The 20,201-nt window shown below is 53.7% G+C and overlaps 1 protein-coding gene across 1 annotated transcript in view; it reads right to left on the reverse strand.

Moving 5' to 3' along the window:
* The window catches only part of Arrb1 (arrestin beta 1), a 71,933-nt gene extending 56,579 nt beyond the window's left edge, over nt 1-15,354 (reverse strand). Inside the window, exon 1 of the mRNA XM_052714407.1 lies at nt 15,177-15,354. Within this exon, the coding sequence (XP_052570367.1) occupies nt 15,177-15,196 (20 nt within the window). The 5' untranslated portion in view covers nt 15,197-15,354. The remainder of the gene's footprint in view (nt 1-15,176) is intronic.
* Nucleotides 15,355-20,201: the final 4,847 nt, after the last annotated feature.

The raw sequence follows: 20,201 nt of genomic DNA on the forward strand, positions 1-20,201 counted from the left end.
CTGCGAGTGGACTGGCAGGATCTGCCCCTAGCTGCACCTGCAACTCAGAGTAGCTAAGAACTCCACCTGCCAGCTAGCACATGCCACAGTCTCAGCAGCTAGACAGGGTAAATTGTTTTGTCCTCGTTTTGCAAAAGGAGATAGTGAGTACCTACCAACTACGCGCTAACACACGCACCAGAGGGCTTTCTGCAAGTGTCTTGACACACTTAGGTGGAAAGGCTGTAACCATGTGAAAAACTGAGCCTTTCCTTTCTGAAACCGGACCTGAGCTCAGGCCTGAAGCTCTCCTCTCCCACCTCCCACCCTAGCCCTGGAGGGGAGAAGCAGCAGGCAGACACTTTAGAGGGCAGTGGTCCACAGAGTGAAAGGGCTTGAGCTGCTGGGACAGAAGAGAGGCTGGGGACTCGTGACAGATCTTCCTGAACAGCAAACCGGCCACTGCCTTCTCTTGAGATATCCGAGAAAGCACTAGACCTTGGAAGCGAGTTTCTGAGCAACAACAGCCTTACACAGTCAGGGCCTTGCGTCCTTCCACTCCCGCCAAGCACAATCCACGTCCCACTGTCCAGCCCTTTCCTCACTGTCCACCTCCTGGGCCTTCCAGGTGCTTTTCCGCTTCCTGACTCACCCTACAAACCAGTATTTGCTTTTATTTGTCCTGGTCCCATCGCTGTCCCGCACTAATGATGAAGTCATTGACATACCTCATCCACAAGCCTTCGTGGAAAATGTACAGTAGGATGGCCCCCATAGGCTCATACGTTTGAGTGTTTGGTTCCCAGTTCGTGGACTGTTTAGGGAGGATTGAGAGGTGTTGGAGGAGGTGAGTCACTGGGAGTGGGCTCTGAAGTATCAAAGCCCATGGTAGGCCCAGCCACCCCCTCTCTCTCTGCCTAAGGATCAGGTGTAAGCTCTCAAAGCTACTGCTTTGCTGCCATGCCTGCCTGCCACCTAGCGTCCCACCATGATGGTTGTGGACTCTCCCTCTGAAACTCTAAGCAAGGCCCCAGTTAATTGCTTCCTGTTATAAGCTGCCTTGGTCATGGTGTCTTTTCACAGCAATAGAACAGTAAGTAACCAAGACAGTAACTTGGTTCCAGTGTGCTCAGTACTGAGCTGGGGGTGGGGGAGGTTCCCTAAGGTGCAAAAATGACAGTCCCAAGAAGACTGGTGTGGCGCTATGTGCCTGGCCCTGGCCCAGGTGACAGTCAGTGCTCTCAAGACTTCTGACCTGAAAGTAGCTTCCGCTCCACAAACAGGCACTATCAAAGACACCTGCTCAGTCCTTCGCCCACAGAGTGACACCACCCTGTGAGGAAGGCATTATCCATTCTGTGGTATGCAGAAGAAACCGAGGCTCAGAAAGGCGGTGTGACCTGCCCAGAGTTACGGAGCTTCAAGTATTTGTCAAGACTTGAACTCAGATCCAACAAGACAGATAAAGGGAAGGGTGAGTTCCAGCATGCACACGACAGAGCTGTAAAGACAACAATGGCCTCAAAGTCAGTTCTGTAGTCAGTGTCTGCATAGCCTATGTGGGCAGAAAGAGTGTCGGAAAAGGAAAGGAAGGAGAAAGGCCTAGGCCTTGTTTGCTCATCTCCAGGCTAAGAGATCCCAAACCCCAGCGCAAAATACAGCCATTTCCCCTTTTCTACTGGTTCTGTCTGCTTTCTTCCAGCACCAGGACCAGGAAGGAATCAAGAAAGAAAGTGAGCTTCTCCTTTGGGGCAGCGGCTCAGGCCCACTTCCTCTGAGCCTACTCCGACCCCAAGGACAGCCTCTACCTGGACGGAGGACCCTTCTGTCTATCAGTAGCCCACTCTGGGACAGAGCGCCACCAAGAAGTCCTGTCAGGTGCCAAGGGACCTCGAGGACTGTTTGTTCTTCCTCCAGGGGGCACAGAGCCAAGAGAAAGCTCCATGCCTGGAAAAGGTGCACAAGCAACTGTTCAAATTAAGGTCTAAGGAAGGCGGGCCAGGGATGTAGCTCTCGGTTGGCTGAATACTTGCCTCATGTGCAGGAGGCCCTGGGTTCGATCCCCAGCAATACATAAACCCATTTCCAACAGCACATACCTGCATCCCAACATTCAGGATGTAGAAACAGGAGGATCACATGTTCAGGGTCACCCTCGAATATATAGTGAATTTGAGGCCAGCCTGGGAGGCATGAGACCCTGTCTCAAATGTGATGGATGGAGGGGATGGAAGGTCCTAAGAAAGGAGACAAGTATGGAAACGCATATCTTCATTCCCAGCACTCAGGAGGCTGAGGCAGGAGAATCATCTTGAGCACAAAGCCAGCTTGAGTTATATAGTGAAATTGTGCCTTGAAAACAACATATAAAGAAGGTTCTACCAATTGGGGTAGGAAGGGCTACCCAAGGCAAAAAGCCTGATCTAACAGAGACACAAGGTGTAGAAAGTCAATGGCCACTGAGGTCAAGTCAGTGTCCACAGTTAGAGACAGGAACTGCAGGGCTCTTGGTGCCACCTGAAAGTCATGGATGCTCCTGTAAGGAGCAACTGGTTATCTTTTAAGCTGGGAAGGTCACAGTCGGTCTGGTGTGTTTCTGAATGAAGGGATTGCTTAAGGCTTTATACTGAGCTGCAGGACAGGCAGAAGTCTAGTGGAACCGCCCAGGCCAGAAGCTGGTGGAATGGAGCAGCATTATAAGGCACACACATCATCATTCAGACTGAATGTCTGAGCTGGGACCATGGGGAATGGGTTTCTCTACAGGGAGGATGAGCTGGGGTCACCTTTGTTCCAGATACTCACTTACTCTTTTTTTTTTTTTGGCTTTTTGAGACAGGGTTTCTCTGTGTAGCTCTGGCTGTCCTGGAATTCACTCTGTAGACCAGGTTGGCCTCGAACTCACAGAGACCCACGAGCCTCTGCCTCCCAAGCACTGGGATTAAAGGCGTGCACCACCATCGACCGCCCAACATTTTTGGTTTGGTTTGGTTTTTTGTTTGTTTGTTTTACTATCCCACTCATAAGGAAGCTGAGGCTGGAGGAACCCAGGACCATCTGTGGCTTGGGCGGGGCTCATTATAGTCCTCTGAAAATTCCCTACTACAGAGTTCCTTCTGCAAAATGGTGATTTCAGTCATGTCTGCCGAGTGGCTGCAAAGAAGGCAGTTGGCTGCTGCGTGTGAGGAAGAGCGGCGCGCATATTAGCTGCTTCATTATAACGTGTCATCAGCTTTGTCCTTTTTAGGATATTGGAAAAAAAAACTTGCCAAAAAAATCAAAATTCTCCTTACTAAGTTTTCTTAAATGCTTCAGTTTTCTCGCACAGCCCTAGGGCTGCGCAGACTCGCAACAAAAATCTCACCCACCCGGTGAGCCCTGTGAAGATGCTGGGCGCTCTCATTAGCACAGACACTCCAGTGAAGAAGACGGGTACCACTTCCCCGGAACTTGAGCATCTCACTCATGGACGGATACAGGTATGAGGAGGTGAGAACCCCAGCCTGCTGCCCTCTCTGCCACACCACTTGGCCTCAATGTCCCTAAAGATGGCCCTCTAAGCTATAGAGACCAGCAGACATGCCCCTTCCTGGCCACGGCCCCAAACCAGAGCTGTCTCTCCTAAGACTTAGCTCTCCAGCCTTGCGCTCTGCTGGAAACCTCCAAGGGCCTCTCGCAAGGTCTGTTCTGCTGCAGAGAAGCTTTGAAATCTCCGCCTGCCACCAGGGTAGACCCCAGTGTCTGCCCCTATGTCCACCTCATTTCCAATCTCACTAAAATACTGAAATACTCACTGTACCACTTTCACTTTTCACCCTGATTTCTTGACCTTTTTGTTTTGGTTTTGTTTAGAAGAGGTGGGGGTGGAGGATGGAGGAGACTCACTCTGTCACCCTGGCTGGCCGAGAGCTTACAGTGTGGAGCAGGATGACCTCACACTTGCAGCCCTCCGCCTCCCTCTTTGTCCCGAGTGATTAGAAGCAATGCACCCCCATGACTAGCTTCACTCTGGTTTGTTGTTGTTGTTGTTGTTTTGTTTTTTGTCCTGAAGCAATCTGCATTCTCAAGAAACTCCTATGGAAAGCCATGAACCTCAACCTAGCACAGGGGGTTCTCCAGTCCCAGATGACGGCCTGTTTCACAGACCACCAAGCTCATCTTTGGGGCCTCTCAAATGACTCTCCCACAGTATGTTTGAGTGTCCCCTGTTCTACACAGAAGACTCTCAGCCTTAATCCTAGATTGCTGTCTCCAGTTATAAACGGATACCCCTTACCACTCTCTTAAGAATGTTACAGCGATTTATCTTCTGTCTCCCCGACACATACAAATGCCATGAGAGGCTGCCTCCACTTCCTATCTCAGGTGTCCAGCATAGGGCCCAGGGCCTGGCAAAATGCTCAAAGAAACATATGTTCATCGGCACCTCCTGGGGGGAGTGGCATGGCCCAGTTAAAAGGGAATAAGCCATCCCTGAAAACCCCAACCTGCAGGAGACAGCTTTCCATTCATGAGAGCTCCAGGAGGACCACTATGCCAGCCACAGAAACACAGTCCACCCTTAGGTGTCGCATGAAGCCAAACTGCTCCTTAAATGTCCACGGTGGTAGGCTGAGCCACTCCAGGGACATGCCTGTAGCAGAGGTCTGGCGCCTGGCCAGCACTGGAGAAATGTTTGTGGAATGGAACGGAACAAACCGAAAAATGCTGGCGATTTGTTCTTCTGGCTGCAGAGGCCAGCTCCCCTCTGGGGGCAGTTTGTAGGCAAATGATCTCAGGCCTGCCACCGCCACCGCCGCCTGTTTCCTCTAATGAAGCTTTGCAGCTTCAGACTGCTCAGGGTGTGGGAGGAGGCAATGCTCTGTGCCAACCCAGAGGCCTGCACTGAGGCAGCCCACAGGCTTGCCCCACAGGGTGTGGACAAAGAGACCACCCCCACGCCTACCACACCCCAGCACAGGATGGTCACAGCAACCTGCTGGGCCTAGAGAGTCTGAGCAAAGCACACCTGCCTCCTGCTTGCAGGGCCTCACTAGGGAGGAGGAAGTGAACAGGGAGTCTTGCTGACTTACATAACCAGCTTCCTAGGCGTCCTCCAAGTCAGAGGCCCTTGCTGGGGGCAGGTCACAGGCCAACTCTGAGGCTGGCCAGAGGCTGGGGAAACAGAGGCAGCCTCCTGGCCTGTGCTGCTGGTCCCCCAGACCTCCCGACATCTCTCCAGCCCTTCCTGCTGAATGCTGGGAACCAGGAAGGGCTGTTGTTTTCCAAGTGTGTGAAAAAGCGGCCTGTGGGCTTCTCTGGCAGCAAACCCGGCTCTGGGCTGTGAACCGGGGTAAGGGCTCAAGGAGCTGGGGCTGAGTCTGGGATGCCAGGGCTCTCTCTCCACAACGGCTTCCAGCTTCTAGCTCTGCAATCTCTCCCCATTTCCTCTTAGAGAATCTGCTTTGGCAGACAGAAGCCAGAGAAGAGGCACCCCAGCCCAGCCCTGCAACGCTGGCCCTGGGCAATCTCACTTCCCTTTCCTGTCTTGACTGGTCTTCTATGGCCCTGTGTAACCCCACTGACCACCACCCAGCAGTGTGCACAGGCCTGGACCAGCTAGGGGCAAGTCAGGAGAGGAAAGCGAAGAACAGGGGAGGGATGGGTGGAGGGGATAGGAGAGGCAGGCAAAAGCCAAGTCCATTTCCCAGGCTTCAGTAACAAGTGACGTGTATATCACATTTTATTTGTGTTCGAGTGCCTGAGAACCGGTTCTCTTCTTCAACTACATGGGTTCTAGAGATCAAACTCAGGTAGTCAGTCTTGGCAGCAAGTACCTTCACCAGCTGAGTTATCTCACTGGCCCCTCTATTTCAGAAACCAGTTGGCCTCAAACTCAAGGCAATCCCTCCTGTGTGCTCGGCTCACGGTGTGAACCACCGTCCCATCTACAATAGTGATTTTTATCAAACCCTTACCTCTGGGCCCATAGCCACCCAGTGTAATAGACAGGAGCATTGACTTCCCAAAGGGTGGAAACTGAGGCCTAGGGAGTCCAAGCCCCTTGACCAAGGTCATGATAGTGAAGTACTGAGAGCTCAGAAGGCAGTAGCCGAGTTTAAATCTTACTGTAAAATCCACACCCAAAACCTTGGGGCTCTACCTCCCAACACACACACACACACACACACACACACACACACACACACACACACACCCTGACAGAGAGTACTACCCGGGAAATTTCTGCACAGATGGAAAGTGACTGCTCCATCCCTGGAGAGGGAGAACATCACTTAAAACAGTCCCTTTCTGAGGACACTATTTGGAATCACAGGACAGTGGAGGACTCAGCCTGGGGAAAGGATGACCTGAGGAGAGCATCCGAGCCGGGCTACCGGCAAGCCTCCCCTTCCAATTCACCTCGGCCCAGCGCTGCTCAGACCCACAGGTTCCAGCAGAGCTTGGCACTGTCAGCTCCCCCCTCACTACAGGAGGCTCCGCCTTCGCTCTGGGGCACGGAACTGCGTTACTTGGGCCTTTGCCTCCCTTCAGCACAGAACCTGAGGAACGAGGAGAGATCCCAGAGACCTCCTAGGCCAAGGTCTCTCCCACCTCCTCTTTGACACATGGAGAAACTGAGGCTTGGAGAGGAAAAGCACCTTGCCTTGACGTGAGAGACTGAGGAAGTGGGGTTCAGGCTCCTATTTTACCCGGGTGCTCTGCCCACACGGCACCCTCTCTGCACCTGCCCCTTCCCTTGCTCTGCAGCTCCTCTCCCTGCTTCCTGCTTCCCTTTCCCAGCTCTGCCCTGCAGGCTCAGCTCTCAGCATCCATCCCTCTTACTCTCTCCCGGCCTCACCACCCTCCTCAACCCCCCTACACACTTCTCTGGGCCAAACATCCATTCTTGGGTGGTTTAATTAGCTGATTATGACCACAGCCTGCTGGATCCAGTGCCCAGAATTCTGTCCCTTATAATGAGGTGGGTTCTGAGCACTTGCCCACTGGGCAGCCAATGGGGAGTCCTCGGCTCGGCCAGCCAAGGCAGGCTCTTGAGCTGCATAAAGAGCTCCTTGATCCAGTGAGATCATGGGAAGCCACAGCCCCCTCCTCAAGCCAGGTCAAACCACACTGGGTGTACTGTTGCCAGACCCAGATGTCCACCCTCAAGTGGGACTCCCTGCTCTCATGCCACTGTCCAAGGCAGAGAGAGAAAGGCTCAGGGACGTCTGAGGATGAGCGTGACAGAAGAAGCCCACACTTGAGGGTCAGGGGAAGATGGCTCCACGTCGGGGCACTTAAGAGGTGGGATTTGGGGCTGGGATACAGTTCAGCTGATGAAGTGTTTCAGTGTTTGCCCAGTACGAACGATGCCCTGGGTTCAATCCCCGGCACCACATAAACACAGGCCTGTAATCCCAGCACTCTGAAGAGAGAGGCAGGAGGACCAAAAGTTCAAGATCAACCTTGGCTATATAGGGAGATGAAGGCTAGCCTGAGCTAAGGCCCCTGCCTAAAAACAAAAACAGGGCTGGGGCTACAGCTCAGCAGTAGAGCACTTGCCTCGCACACATGGGTTTAATCCATAGTACGGACCAGAGATTTGGACAAGCAGAGAAATGTTCGGAGGGTGCTACCAAGAGGAAGCAGCAGCAGCAGCAGCAGCAGCAGCAGCAGCAGCGCCGGCAGCCACCCCCACCCCCACCCCCACCCCACCCCCACCCCCCGCCAGGAAGTTCCATGATCAGAAACTATGTTTTTTTTAATGGAGAGAAAGTTGGCCATTCCATGACCTCTGCCTTCTGGGCCACGAGCCTAATCTAATTCCTGTGGCTCTACGCTACCCCAAGATCCTTCTCTCCTCTCTGAGGACATCTCCCACTGAAACGCCTACATTCAGCTTCTTCACTGAACAAATATTTATGGAGCTCAGGGCCATGCCAGGCCTGCACAGATACAGGGACAAGGCAACCTGGGCCAGGTGCCCTTGCAGAGTCCTTGCTACATACGAGAATATCACAAAGTGCGAGCAGGGAGAGAGGTAAGTGTGTGCAGGAGAAGACGGCAAAGAGATCAGAAAGCTTTGGAGGGCTTCCTGGAGGAATCTGGGCCTGTCAAATGGGGAGGACATTCATTATGTGGGGCCAAGTCACTCCCTGTGTACTAAGGATGGGGCCTTTGGGACCTGAAAAATGAATCAGCCGGTTCCCTTCCTGGGGGAGCTCAGCTTGGTAAGGAAGGCTGATCCAGGGAGAGCATTCAACACTCACCTTCAGCCCTGACACCGTGCCAGGACTCTGAGCTAGACCTGTTTCAACTCACCTGCCCCTCAAGACAGCCTCCTCCCAGCTTTCCAGACAGGGAGCAACAATTAGCTAAACAACTGGTTAGACAATCAGCTTTTGAGTGTCAGAGCTGGGATTTGAATCCCGGAAATTGGTTCTTCCCAAGAGCAACTAAGCCATGCCTGGTAGACCTGATAGCGTCAGAGAGACCAGCCTAGAAGAGGGCCCCCAGAGTACCACAGAGATTCAGGCTGCTTCCTGAAGGACGTGACCCCCAAAGACCCTTGAAGGAGCCAGGCGGTGGTGGTGCACACCTTTAATCCCAGCACTTGGGAGGCAGAGGCAGGCGGATCTGTGAGTTCAAGGACAACCTGGTCTACACAGAGAGACCCTGTCTGGGGTGGGGGTGAGGGGGCTGAAGGGAGGAGGGGAACATGCTCAGGAGGGAATAGCCTAGCAGAGACGACTAACCTCAGGGACTTGCCAATGACTAGCTGATTTGATGTCCCTGGAGGCCGGAGATGAGACCAGAGTGGAGACCACTACTAAAGGAAGCCTTTAATGCCACAGAAGCCAGCAGGAGGTACATCCTTCCGCATCCTTATCACTGTGGACTCTATACCCTGGACCTGCTTGCCTGGCAGTCTGCCTCACCAATCTGTCACAGAGACCCGAGCTGTCCAATCCCCCGTGTTTGGCCCCCAGAAGAAAAGCCAGTCATCAGAATGCAAGGGAAGGGCCTCACACATGCACGCTGATTTGACTTCTATAGGGACATGAGGGCTCAGAGCTGGTGAATCTCATGTCCTCGGTCACACAGCAGTGAGTGACCGGTCAACAAGGACTGGAGTGCTCCTAGAATGGGCCATCCCGGTCTACTCCCTTGGCCTTTTGCCGAAACCTTTCCACTTCCGTTGGTGGCAACATGGGAGAGGTGACCCTGCAGGAGCATCAAGGGAACCCATTGTCAATCCACAGGCCGCAGGCCAGCATGGAAGGGACATTCTGCCCCACAGCTCAGGAACTGAAGTCTTCACTCCTGCCACGGCCCCCCGACTTGCTGAGGCTCTTTAGTCAACAGTCAGTTTTCTTACCCTGGGACCCAAACTCCATGGGGACCTTACCAAACAGGGCCCCATCCTTTCAGTATTGACTTCAATTACACAGCCCTCCAGGGACCTGTGAGGTCCAGCCCCTGGGGCCTGGTCTCCCGGGGCCTCATCTGGCATCAGGTCTCCTGAGCAGGAACAAGGAGTTCCTCTGAGGGAATTCTAGAGATGGGCCAGTCCCAGGAAGGAGGAGGCTGTCTCCTGAGAGATGACCCAGCCAGGGCTCCTCTGAGGAGGGAGGCCGAGGAGGGGCTGGACAACAGAACCCTTTGTTCCCCTCTCAAAACAGCCACCCTGTCCCACCCCCATTCTCCACTCCCAAGCTAGGAATCAAGCCACCCACCCCCGGGGACAGGAGCCATCCTGTACACAGCAGAGCAGTGCCCGGAATCTTCCAGGAGGACCCTTGTTCTGTCCCAGCACACATATAGTGATGAGACTCACCCTCAGCAGCCCCATGCCCCAGGGAGTGGGGAGATTGTCTGCTGGGCAGCCTCCAGTCTGAGAGAGTCCATCCTACTGCCTCTGCCTGGGACCCCCCAGTCTAAATGAGCTATGATCCCCTTCTCTGGACACCCAGCCCAGTGTGGGAAGCAGTGCTTTGGTTCTGAGGGATCCCTAATGGAAGAGATGGAATTTACGTCAGCACTTAGGGGGCCCCAGGGCTGAGAGCAGAGCGTGCAGGACAGAGTTCACTTTAGTTCAAAAAGCACTGCCAGGCATCTTCCAAGAACCAGATCTGAAGGCTGGTGGGCCTAACAGACAAGACACAGATTTAGCCAGAACCGAAAAGAGCTCACCAACGGGGAAGCAACCCCAGCCCCCAGACTATGCCATGTTCCTCAGTTCCTCCAGTGCCTCAGGCCCGAGCTGGCACCCCTCTCAGCCTTACCCTCACAGTCCCCCACCTGAGCTGGTGTCCACACCTTGGCACGGGCTCTTCTTTCTGTCCAAGGCACCCTCCTACCACCTAGGCCTTCCTCGAGATCCAGCACCCAGCTCAGTGTCACCTGATCCAGGAAGTTCTTCCAGACCTCCACTGGAGTCAGAGGACCCTCACTCCGGGAGCATGCCTGCCCCGGCCAGCTCACACACCACAGTGCATTTTTTTCCACCCCACAAGACCTGGATTCTTCCGGGAAGCCCTCACTGATTTCAGTGCTTTGTGACCAAGAGTTCTGGAAGGCACATAGAAAAGCAGAGGCTACTCCTTTCTCCTCTGCCTACTGTGTTCATGTGCAGCCTCACCACTCCACCAAACCCCAGACTCCCATCCACCACCTGGCTACACAGGAGGATCCTGCGGCTGCCCCTCCTCTGGCCTCTGTCGTCCTTTGCTGCTTCTGGGACTCCAGGCCCCAGCTGTTCTCAGCTGTCTGCTGATTCTCTCCACCCCCCACACCGGGGCTCTGCAAGGCTCTGCTGTCCCTGCCACCTTGTCACGTTCTCCCTTCTCCCGACACCAAGGTCATCTATATCCTCCAAGTGTCCACTCAGAAGACTGTCAAGCCCCCACCTGCCCCCTGTCCCTAGCCTGAGGTCCAGAGGAACCTGTCAAAGCCTCCCTCATCTTGCTCAGCCCACTCCTGGCTCCCCTGCCACCCACGCGGACCTTAGCTAGACAGCCAGCGCGTCACCCCAGCAAGCAGTAGAATGGATAGCCCAGTGGAGGTCAAGAGGCCACTCTGAATCTCCCTGCTGCCGTCTTCAACCAACACTGCCTGTGTGAAAGAACGGCCCTAGAGGAGGCAAGCCCACAACTAAGGACCCCTGACTCCATGCCAAGCAGAGGTTTCAGTCTCGGGCCAGGAGGTCCAGACTTGAAAGGAAACCAGCCATCAAAGGAGTCTGTAGCCCAGAGGCCAGCTGGGAATCAGGGACACTGGGCCAGGCTCACCGCCACGCCCAGCAGCAACCCAGGAACACTCCTGCCAAAGCCACAGGACTTCCCTATGTTCTAGCCAAGAAGGGTCACCCAGGGCTTAACCACCTCAAGAAAGACAGCCAAGGTTCACAGAGAGCTGGTGATTGCAAGTCCCATTACAGCCACCCTCCCTCCCCGGGGCTGAGTAGGGGGGACATACAGGGGGAAAGTTTATCAGCATCTGCAGCAAAGGAAATTCCACTCCATCCCTCCTGCTGCCTCAAGATGATCCCTCGGGTCACTTTTCACGTTAGTAGGACCAGCTGGGGGCAGTTGAAAGGCCAGCTGTGGATAGGACAAGCCCCTTTCCTTCTGAGTATACAGTAGCAGAGAGGACCTGATGGACACAGAGACTTCTGTTCCGATGCTAGTTGTCTGAATGGTGGTAGACATGCTTCCTCTCTCCTAGTTTATTTCATATCTTTAAAATGGGAGCAGCAATTTCTATGCTAATAAACTGTGGGAGGAATACAATGAGATTATGCACATATTTCTTGTATATGTGCCGATGTGCATGTATGTGCATGTATGTAAAGGCCAGAAGTTCATATCTGGTATTTTCCTCAGACACTCTCCACCCTGTTTTGAGACAGTCTCTTGCTAAACCTGGGCACTGGGCTGGCTGGCCAGAGAGCTCCAGCAACATGCCTGTCTCCACAGCCCTTCCCCTCCTGACCCCCAACCCCCAGTACTAGGGTTCGAGACCGCCATGCCCAGCTTGTATGTGGGTTCTGGAGATCCAAACTCAGGGCCTCATGCTTAAGCAGCAGACCTTTCTGGAGCCATCTTCCCAGCCCCTAGGAACATAATTCTAACACCAGACAGGCAGCAAAGGTCCAATCAACCATCTAGTTTTCTAGGTCCCACTTCCTTGTCCATATGCTGTTGATCAGCCCCATCCTCCCCGTAGCCTTAGTTCTGAAGCTTCTTCCTAGAGTGTCTCTCTCTACCTCTAGGCCTCCTCTTCCCCCTTCCAGGTCTAAGAGGAAGAAGATTCATGCCTGTCCCTCCATCACCCCACCCTCTCCTTTCAGCTGACCCTGGTGTTGGGAGAAAGATGCTGTCCCCGCAGCCTGTCAGTCCCAGGCTGGGGATGACAGGCCAGTGTTCACCTCTTGGAACCCACCCCTAGGCTGCAGGCCAGCTTTCACATCTCCAGGCCTGGCAGGGTGCTCAGGTTGCCTTCTTCAACCTCCTCAGGCTTCTAGGTAAATCTCAGCAGCTCTGACTACCCGGGACAGCTTCAGGCCACACACAGCCCAGAGCTCTGGTGGGGACTCCTCTTCTGCCCGCCACAGTGCTGTGCCCTGCATCACACGCACCTGGGGATGGATCTGCTGGGGATTCACCTTTGGAAACTCCAGCCCCAGGGTACCAAGAAGTCACTTGTTTAAGGACTGGACCTGTGCTCCTGGGACCGCTGGGACCGCTGTTGGGCCTCCATCTTAGAGCTAGCATGTTCCTGTCCTGTTGCTCCTCTCTCTCAACCCAGGGGGCTCCCAGAGGATGGTGACAGTTTTGATTAATGTTCATTATCACTTCCTCTGTAGGTGAAATTTGGGACAGATGGATAGACGTGAAGACTCCAGAGCCTGAGTGTTGGGTATTTGCAATGTCCTTTCCAATTCACAAAGTGAAGTCTCACGGCTGATGGAACACAATGGTCAACGTCTCTGTGATTTTGCCTTTCTTATCCAGGTAGGTCTAGAAAGGGAGTGTCAGAATTTGAAGTTCTCGAGGATGGGGAGGGGGGTGCAGGGAGGACAGGCGGGGACAGGTGGAGTTTGTCTAGTCAGACCATATTTCCAGGCCTAGGCAGCTCCTGCTCCTAAGTCCAGTGAACTCAGTAAGCTCATGGGAACCATGAAAACCAAAGTTCTGATTGCTCCAATTTACAGAGGGGAATACTAGGCTTGCCCTTGAGTTAGAAGCAGAGCAGAGGGAGTCAAGGACAAAGCTCTGGCCTCAGACATGTTCTCCAACAGGTGTCCGGCAGCCCACAGTGTCCTCATCCTGTGACAATTCGTGCTATCAGGGAGGCATGTGACAATTCTCCCCTAGTTACGGAGAGGCCCAGCAGGGCTGAGTCACCCTGGTCACCAGCAGCATAGCAGAACAAAGGAGAAGGGATGGCCGCTGACTCCTGCTATGCCCTGCCAGAGCAAGGCCTGACCTCACAGGTCGGGAGGGTTTGCAAGGGGAGATGGATGTGGCTGAAGAGAGAGTCTCACATCCTTCCTCCAAGGACGGAGGCCTGGGTCACAGTGTTGGGCAGCCAGCTGCTAGGGGCTGGGCCTCAAGGTGAATGCAAACACTTCATGACCCCCTGCAGTCTCCCAAGGCCATGCCTCTGTACAGTGCCGGGACCCTGCTAGTCCTCACACCAGAGGTCCACACAGTGCCTAGTGGCCCAAGGAGAGCCACAGACACAGTGGTTTCTGGCCTCTGCCCCCTCTTGACCTTTAAGCAAGCCAAGAGACATTTCTCATCCTTTGGTTCCTCTTTGGGGAAACCAGAAAAGGAAAATTAACCTCCTGGAGGAGCCTCTGTAGAGAGGCTGGTGGGAAGCAGTTTCTAAACACGAGGTGTCTGAGTTACCTCAATGCCTCAGTTTCTACCTCTGGAGCCCCTTTCACACACGGCCAAGAGTGTCAGCTGGCAGTGATGGAAAAATCAATTTGTTTAAGGGTCCCAGCATGTGACAACGGGGATGTTCCTTCTCTGATCATCTCGGATCCCCTATGCTATTTTTAGTATACAACAGGGGCTGAATAAATATTGGAAGAAAGGAGGTAAAGGCAGAGAGAAGGACACAAAGGTAAGAGTGATAAGGACAGCAATGAAAACCAGCAGGTGCAGGAAGGAGGAGCCAGGCAGGACCGCAGTGAGACGTTCAGGGGCCAGGAAGGTGAAATGGTAGAAGCCTGTCCGGGGTTGGTTTAGGTCCAACCCCAAGAGCTTCCCTGCCCCACCCCTAGCCCTCCTACTTCCATTCTGAGGGCCCAACCTCTCCTTTCAAGGGAGGCTCTCCAAAACAGTTCCCCCACTTCCCTCAGCTTGTAGCTCCCAGCTATGCGCTTTGGAGGTCAGAGGGGAAGGAAGCCATGTGAAAGGGACCTGCCTTTCCAGGCCCCAGACAGACCTCCACTCTGTGACCTGTGTTTCCAGTCCTGCCATGGGGAGTCAGGAGTGAGTGTATCCAACCACCCACCCACCCCCCACCCCGGCGGGGGATGGATGTCACCACACTGACGTGCAGTGTGGTGAACGCTGGTGTGTCTCTAAGACATGTGGCTACATCATGTCATGTCGGTGTCGCGTCAGAGAGGGTTGACAGACTGCGTGCACCAGCCAGAGCGTGCTTTGCAGCACCCAAGTGACAGGATATGTGTGTTGGTGTATGTCCACATGTGTGCAGCAACATGAGGGTGTGTTAGAGCTGGTGCGTGTTCTAGTGGGACCTGTGTATGCTAACAGGACTGTCAGCAAGAATGTGTTGACAGACGAGTGTGTGCGCGCGTGAGAGAGAGAACGTGTGTGACGTCGTCGTGTCACAAATGCGAAGTGTGGCAGTGCTGTCGGTGTGTGCCAGCAGGAGGGTGCTCCTGTGTCCATGAGCATGTGTGTAGTGTGTCAGCCCGCCCCGGAGCGTCCTCGAATCTGCCGGCCAGTGCAGGGTGTGTGAGAGCTCGTCTCAGCCAGGAGCCGTGAGCCACAGGGGGTGGCCCACCCTGGCTGCCTCGGTCCTTACACATGGTTCTGGCTAGCGACCACACAAGAGACTTGGGCGGAGAACAGAGTGCCAGATCCCGGGTGACGCTGATTGGAACCTCCGCCCGTGCCCTCGCCCAGGTCGTCCCCACGCGCGCGCGAGGCAGGGCGGCCACCCGCACTCACCGTGTCCCTTTGTCGCCCATGGTCCGCGGCGGCCGCAGGGAGGTCCGCGGCGGCCGCAGGGAGGTCCGCGGCGTCAGCGCCCAGGCTGGAAAATCCCCGGCCGCCAGGAGGAGCGCGGGCCAGCCCGCTCCCGGCTACCCCGCTCCGCCTCCTCTGCTGTCGCCGCCGCCGCCGCCGCCGCCCCCGCCCGGGTCCCCGCCCGTCGCTCGAGCAGCACAGCGCCCCGGCCGCCGCCAGGGGCGTGGAGCGTGCGGGTGTGAGCGCGCGTGTGTGGCTCCGTGCGCGGCTCTGCGTGTGCGCGCCCAGAGAGTAAAAACTGGGCGGCCGACCGCGGCTGGTCCACGCGAGCGCGTGCACGCGAGCGCGTGCCAGTGCGAGTCAGTGTGCACGGCTGCTCGCGCGAGGCTGTCGGGAAAGTGTCTGTGTGTACGTGTGTGTGTGTGTGTGTGTGTGTGTGTGTGTGTGTGTGTGTGTGTGTGTGTGTGTGTGTGTGTATGCCGAGGTGTGCACGTCTTTGTGCAGTTGTGCGTGTGTGCGCACAGCCGTGGGTGCGAGCGCGTCTCCCGCGCACGCCAGGGCTGGCCTTTGTGTCCGCGGGTAGATGAAAGCGGAAAATCCGCAGACTCCGAGGCCCAGCCACAGCGGCGCCCCTGCGTGAGGACAGCGAGAGATTCCAGAAGCCTAGCCAGGCCTTCGCCCTTGCTCCACCCTCCCCGCCCCCGCCCTTCTGGAGAGATACCACCCAACAGCACAACGGGGACAGGAAGAAGGGGTGGGGGCGGGCAGCGGACTGCAACTCTGGAGAGCTGATGAGAGTGGAAAGGGTACGGGAGGGGCAGGCCGAAAGAGGAAGCGGTGAGAGCTGGAGATAAGGAAGGGACAGAGAGCCGACCCATTGGTGGCCGGTAGCATCATCGTTGATAGCACCCAGGCCTAGGGTGGTTGCCTGCAATGGTGACTCTAGATTCCAGCCATCTCAGAGCCCATTTCATGCGTATTGGCTGGGTCCTAAAACCAGCAGGTGACCTGTCCACAGGTTGAAGGGACTCACTTGTTCTTGTGGGTGGGCACCTGAATACAGTCGTGTCCAGCAGAGCCTACTGTCTTCGGCTTTCTTGGTATCCTTGGAAATCTTGACTTTCCTCAAGTTCCTACTACTGTAGAAGCAGCAGGTGAGGGGTGAGAGGGTGGAACCCAAACGCTAAGGAGGAGTAGGTAAGGGTTCTGGGTTTTAATCCATTTTCTCCTAGCAAGGATCTTGAGGGGTACCTTCTTGCTTTGCAGACAGTGGGATAATGTGAGGTCTTTCTCACCCCCTCACTGCTGGGGTTTGACTAATTGGCCCTGATAGGTCCCTAATATCGGAGTATTAATGATAGGAAAGGAAGCTATCATTTACTCAGATGCAATTGCGGCTCTGGAAACATCTCCTGTAATTACATGCAGAAGCAGTTACCTATACTGTTTACACAGAGTGTGCTGTTTATAGAGTTGGTAATAATATCCTAGGATAATGACTATAATTATGTCCAGATTGGGGAGGGGTGGGTAGAGGCTAATGGGCAGGCAGGGTGGTCCACATCTGGGCAATGATAAGAGCTAGGAGAAAATAGATTAAGGTCTGGAACTTTCACCTGCCTTTTCTTTGCCCCTGCGATCTTCCCTTGCCCCAACCAGGGCAGAACAGAAAGCCACCTGTTTCTTCTACAGGAGTCGAGGATCTTGAAAGGAACAGAATCGAGTCCTCTGTTGATAGCAGGAAGCTCACTTTGTGAGCCCAAAAGGCCCTTAACTAATGGAGAGGCCTGGTCTCTCCACATAGACTTCCTCCAAGCCTGAGGCTATCAGTACAGTGCCCAGTGCTAATTCTCAAAGCATTCAGACAAATTCTTCATCCTACTCAATAAGTATCTGTGGTTATGTTACTATAACAAGCAATGTTTTAGACTACTTCCCAGTAAAACAAGCAGTTCAGAAAGATGCACCAGATGGTTCCAGGTAGCCCCCACCCCCACGGAGTGCTTCTTGGACTGGCTTTGGAAAGCAAGGCTCTAAACGCTGAGGGACACTGAAGAGATTGGTGGATGGTGGAGTCAACATGCAAGATGTCAAGTGCATGCATCCCTTCTACAAACCCCACGAAGGGGTAGGGGTGTGCCTGGTGCTACTTGGTGCTTGCAGGTCTGTGAGCTAGATCCTCTGTTGCCTTTTCCGGAATGAATGAGCCAGCTGGTGCTTAGAGAAACTAAGTAGCTAGCCCAAATCCACAGCCTGCTCTTGACCTTGGCCCCTAAGCTCCCTTTCTCCAGCGTTCCTCCAAGGGACGCTAACACAGAGCAGGGCCAGAATTCAGCTTACTGTTTATTCAATGACTGTTTATTGTGCCAGTTGTGGTTCTGGGGAATTTACAGGTCAGCAGCAGATAGGACAGAGCTTTCAGTCCAGGGAGGGCTCTAGAATGGAGGGGGGGGGGTAAAGAAGACACTTTCCTTTTATCTGTCAGGCCTAAGGAAAGCACTTAGCATTCACTCAAAGCCGGGCGGCGGTGGCGCATGCCTTTAATCCCAGCACTCGGGAGGCAGAGCCAGGCGGATCTCTGTGAGTTCGAAGCCAGCCTGGTCTACAAAGTGAGTTCCAGGAAAGGTGCGAAGCTACACAGAGAAACCCTGTCTCGAAAAAACGAAAAAAAAAAAAAAAAAAAACGTATTCATTTAATAATCAAAATTCATAAAACTGCAAAAGTAGTCATGAGACCTCCCTGTCAACAATGTAGTTTTAGTGATAAGTGTTATGAAAGAAACAAAACATAGTGGTTGGGACTAAAGTTCTTAGATAAGGTCACCCAAGAAGTGATCTTTGGGCAGAAACCTGCACCAAGAAGCCAGTGACACGGAGGGCTGCCTCTGAAGGACCAGCAAGGAACCAGGAGGGTGTGTCTGGGTTTGGTAAACAAGAAGAGTGGGTGCAGGTAAGGCAGGCAGCAGCCAGATGACACAGGTCTCCTAATTAGGGGTGAGGTGCACAGGAAGCCAATTTAAAGAGAGGGTTTAGGGCTTCGCTGTGTCTAACCTTTGGCCCATGGGCTACATTCAGCCAAGAATACCCATGAATGTTGCCCAACACAAAAGCACAAACTTCTTTAAACTATTATGAGATTTTTGTGTGATTAGACGGTGCATTTCTGTTGTGTGAACTTGGTAGATGACAATGTTGTGTCCTAATGTTGAGAGGTTGGCATGCAGGTGACAGTCCAGCTTACATTTCCCAAGGTTGTGCTGCACGGTGTTGGATGGGGCTGATGTGAGACAAGGCAAGAGCAGAGGCCGCATGCCCCCTTGGTACAGTATCCTGGTACTGCAGTGGTTTGGACTAGAGCTGTGGCCCAGGAAATACAGAGTAAAGGACTCATGCTGCACTTGGAGGCTGTACTATACTTTCCTGTTGCTGTGATAAAGCACCACGACCAAGGCAACTAAAGGGAGAGTTGGCTTTGGCTGATGGTTCCAGAGGGATGAGACTCCATGAGGGCAGAGCAGAGGCATGGTGGCTGGAGCAGGACGCTGAGCTCACATCTAACAGCATGAAGCAAAAAGCACACTAGCAAGCTGGGCATGGTGGCATGTGCTTTGATCCCAGCACTCAAGAGGAAGAGACAAGTGGATCTCTGTGAGTTCGAGGCCAGCCTGGTCTACATAGTGAGTTCCAGGACTTTGCCAGGGCTCTGTAGAGAGACCCTGTGTCAAAGGGGGGGGAAAAAAAGACACTGGGTGTGGTGTGACATTTTGAAACCTCAAAGCCCATCCATAGTGCCTACTTCCTCCAGCAGGGCCACACCTCCCAGACCTCCTCAAACAACACCATCACTTGGGGGCAAGGATTCCAATGCCAGAGCCTGTGGGGGACACTTCCCATTCACTTCATAGGTAGAGCCAGCTGCACTTGCTCAGAGGCTTGTGTGCAGAGTGGACGGTTCAGGATGACTTGGAGGCTGAGGGCAGAGTCTGTTCAACACTCAGGCAGGCCCCTTCCTCAAACAAGAGAAGTCACGGTCCAGAGAACTGGAAGTTCCACCCTTCCTGTCTCAACCTACTTGATATGCATCCTCCACCAGAGAGATGTTCCTAAAAGGCAAATGGATTCCACTACTGAGGCCCCCAGGAAACAGCCACCTCCAGCCATGCGCCACTCAGGCCTGTTACGTGTCTTCAGTTTCCCACCCATAACCATAACTTCTTTCCTTTTAAAACTTTTTTTTTTTTTTTTTTTTTGGTTTTTCGAGACAGGGTTTCTTTGTGTAGCTTTGTGCCTTTCCTGGAACTCACTTGGTAGCCCAGGCTGGCCTCGAACTCACAAAGATCCGCCTGACTCTGCCTCCCGAGTGCTGGGATTAAAGGCGTGCGCCACCACCGCCCGGCTTAAAACTTTTTTAGACAGGGTCTATTGTAACCCAGCCTGGCCTTTCACTCACTGTGTAGCCAAAGATGACCTTGACCTTCTGATGCACTTGTCTCCACTTTCTTGCTGCTGGGATGACAGGTAGGTACCACTGCATCCAGTTTATGCATTCCTGGGGATCGAACACAGGGCTTTGTATGCTAGGCATGTATTTTTCCAAGTGGGCTACATTCCCAGCTCCTAATAATTTTTTTTGTATTTAAAAATAAAATGAGCCTACTGGAGAAATGGATCTGTGTAGCAGAAGTTTCTCTGGTCCCACCTGGCCCCACAGTCCCGTAGCCATTTATAAAATAATCATTCAGCGGCTTATATTAATTACCAACTATATGGCCTATGGCAGGCTTCTTGCTAGCTAGCTCTTTCATCTTAAATTAACCCATTTCTATTTATCTATGTATCGCCATGTGTTCCATGGCTTTACCTGTGTCCCATTACATGTTGTTCCTTGGACGGCGAGTTGGTGTCTCCCCTCACTCTCCTTTCTCCTTTCATTATCTCTCCTGGATTTTCCTGCCTGGCTCCATCCTGCCCTGCCATAGGCCAATGCAGCTTTATTTATCAACCAGT

The sequence above is a fragment of the Peromyscus californicus genome, unplaced genomic scaffold, assembly GCF_007827085.1.
Source record: "Peromyscus californicus insignis strain IS unplaced genomic scaffold, ASM782708v3 Scaffold_4__1_contigs__length_199733344, whole genome shotgun sequence".
NCBI lineage: Eukaryota > Metazoa > Chordata > Mammalia > Rodentia > Cricetidae > Peromyscus > Peromyscus californicus.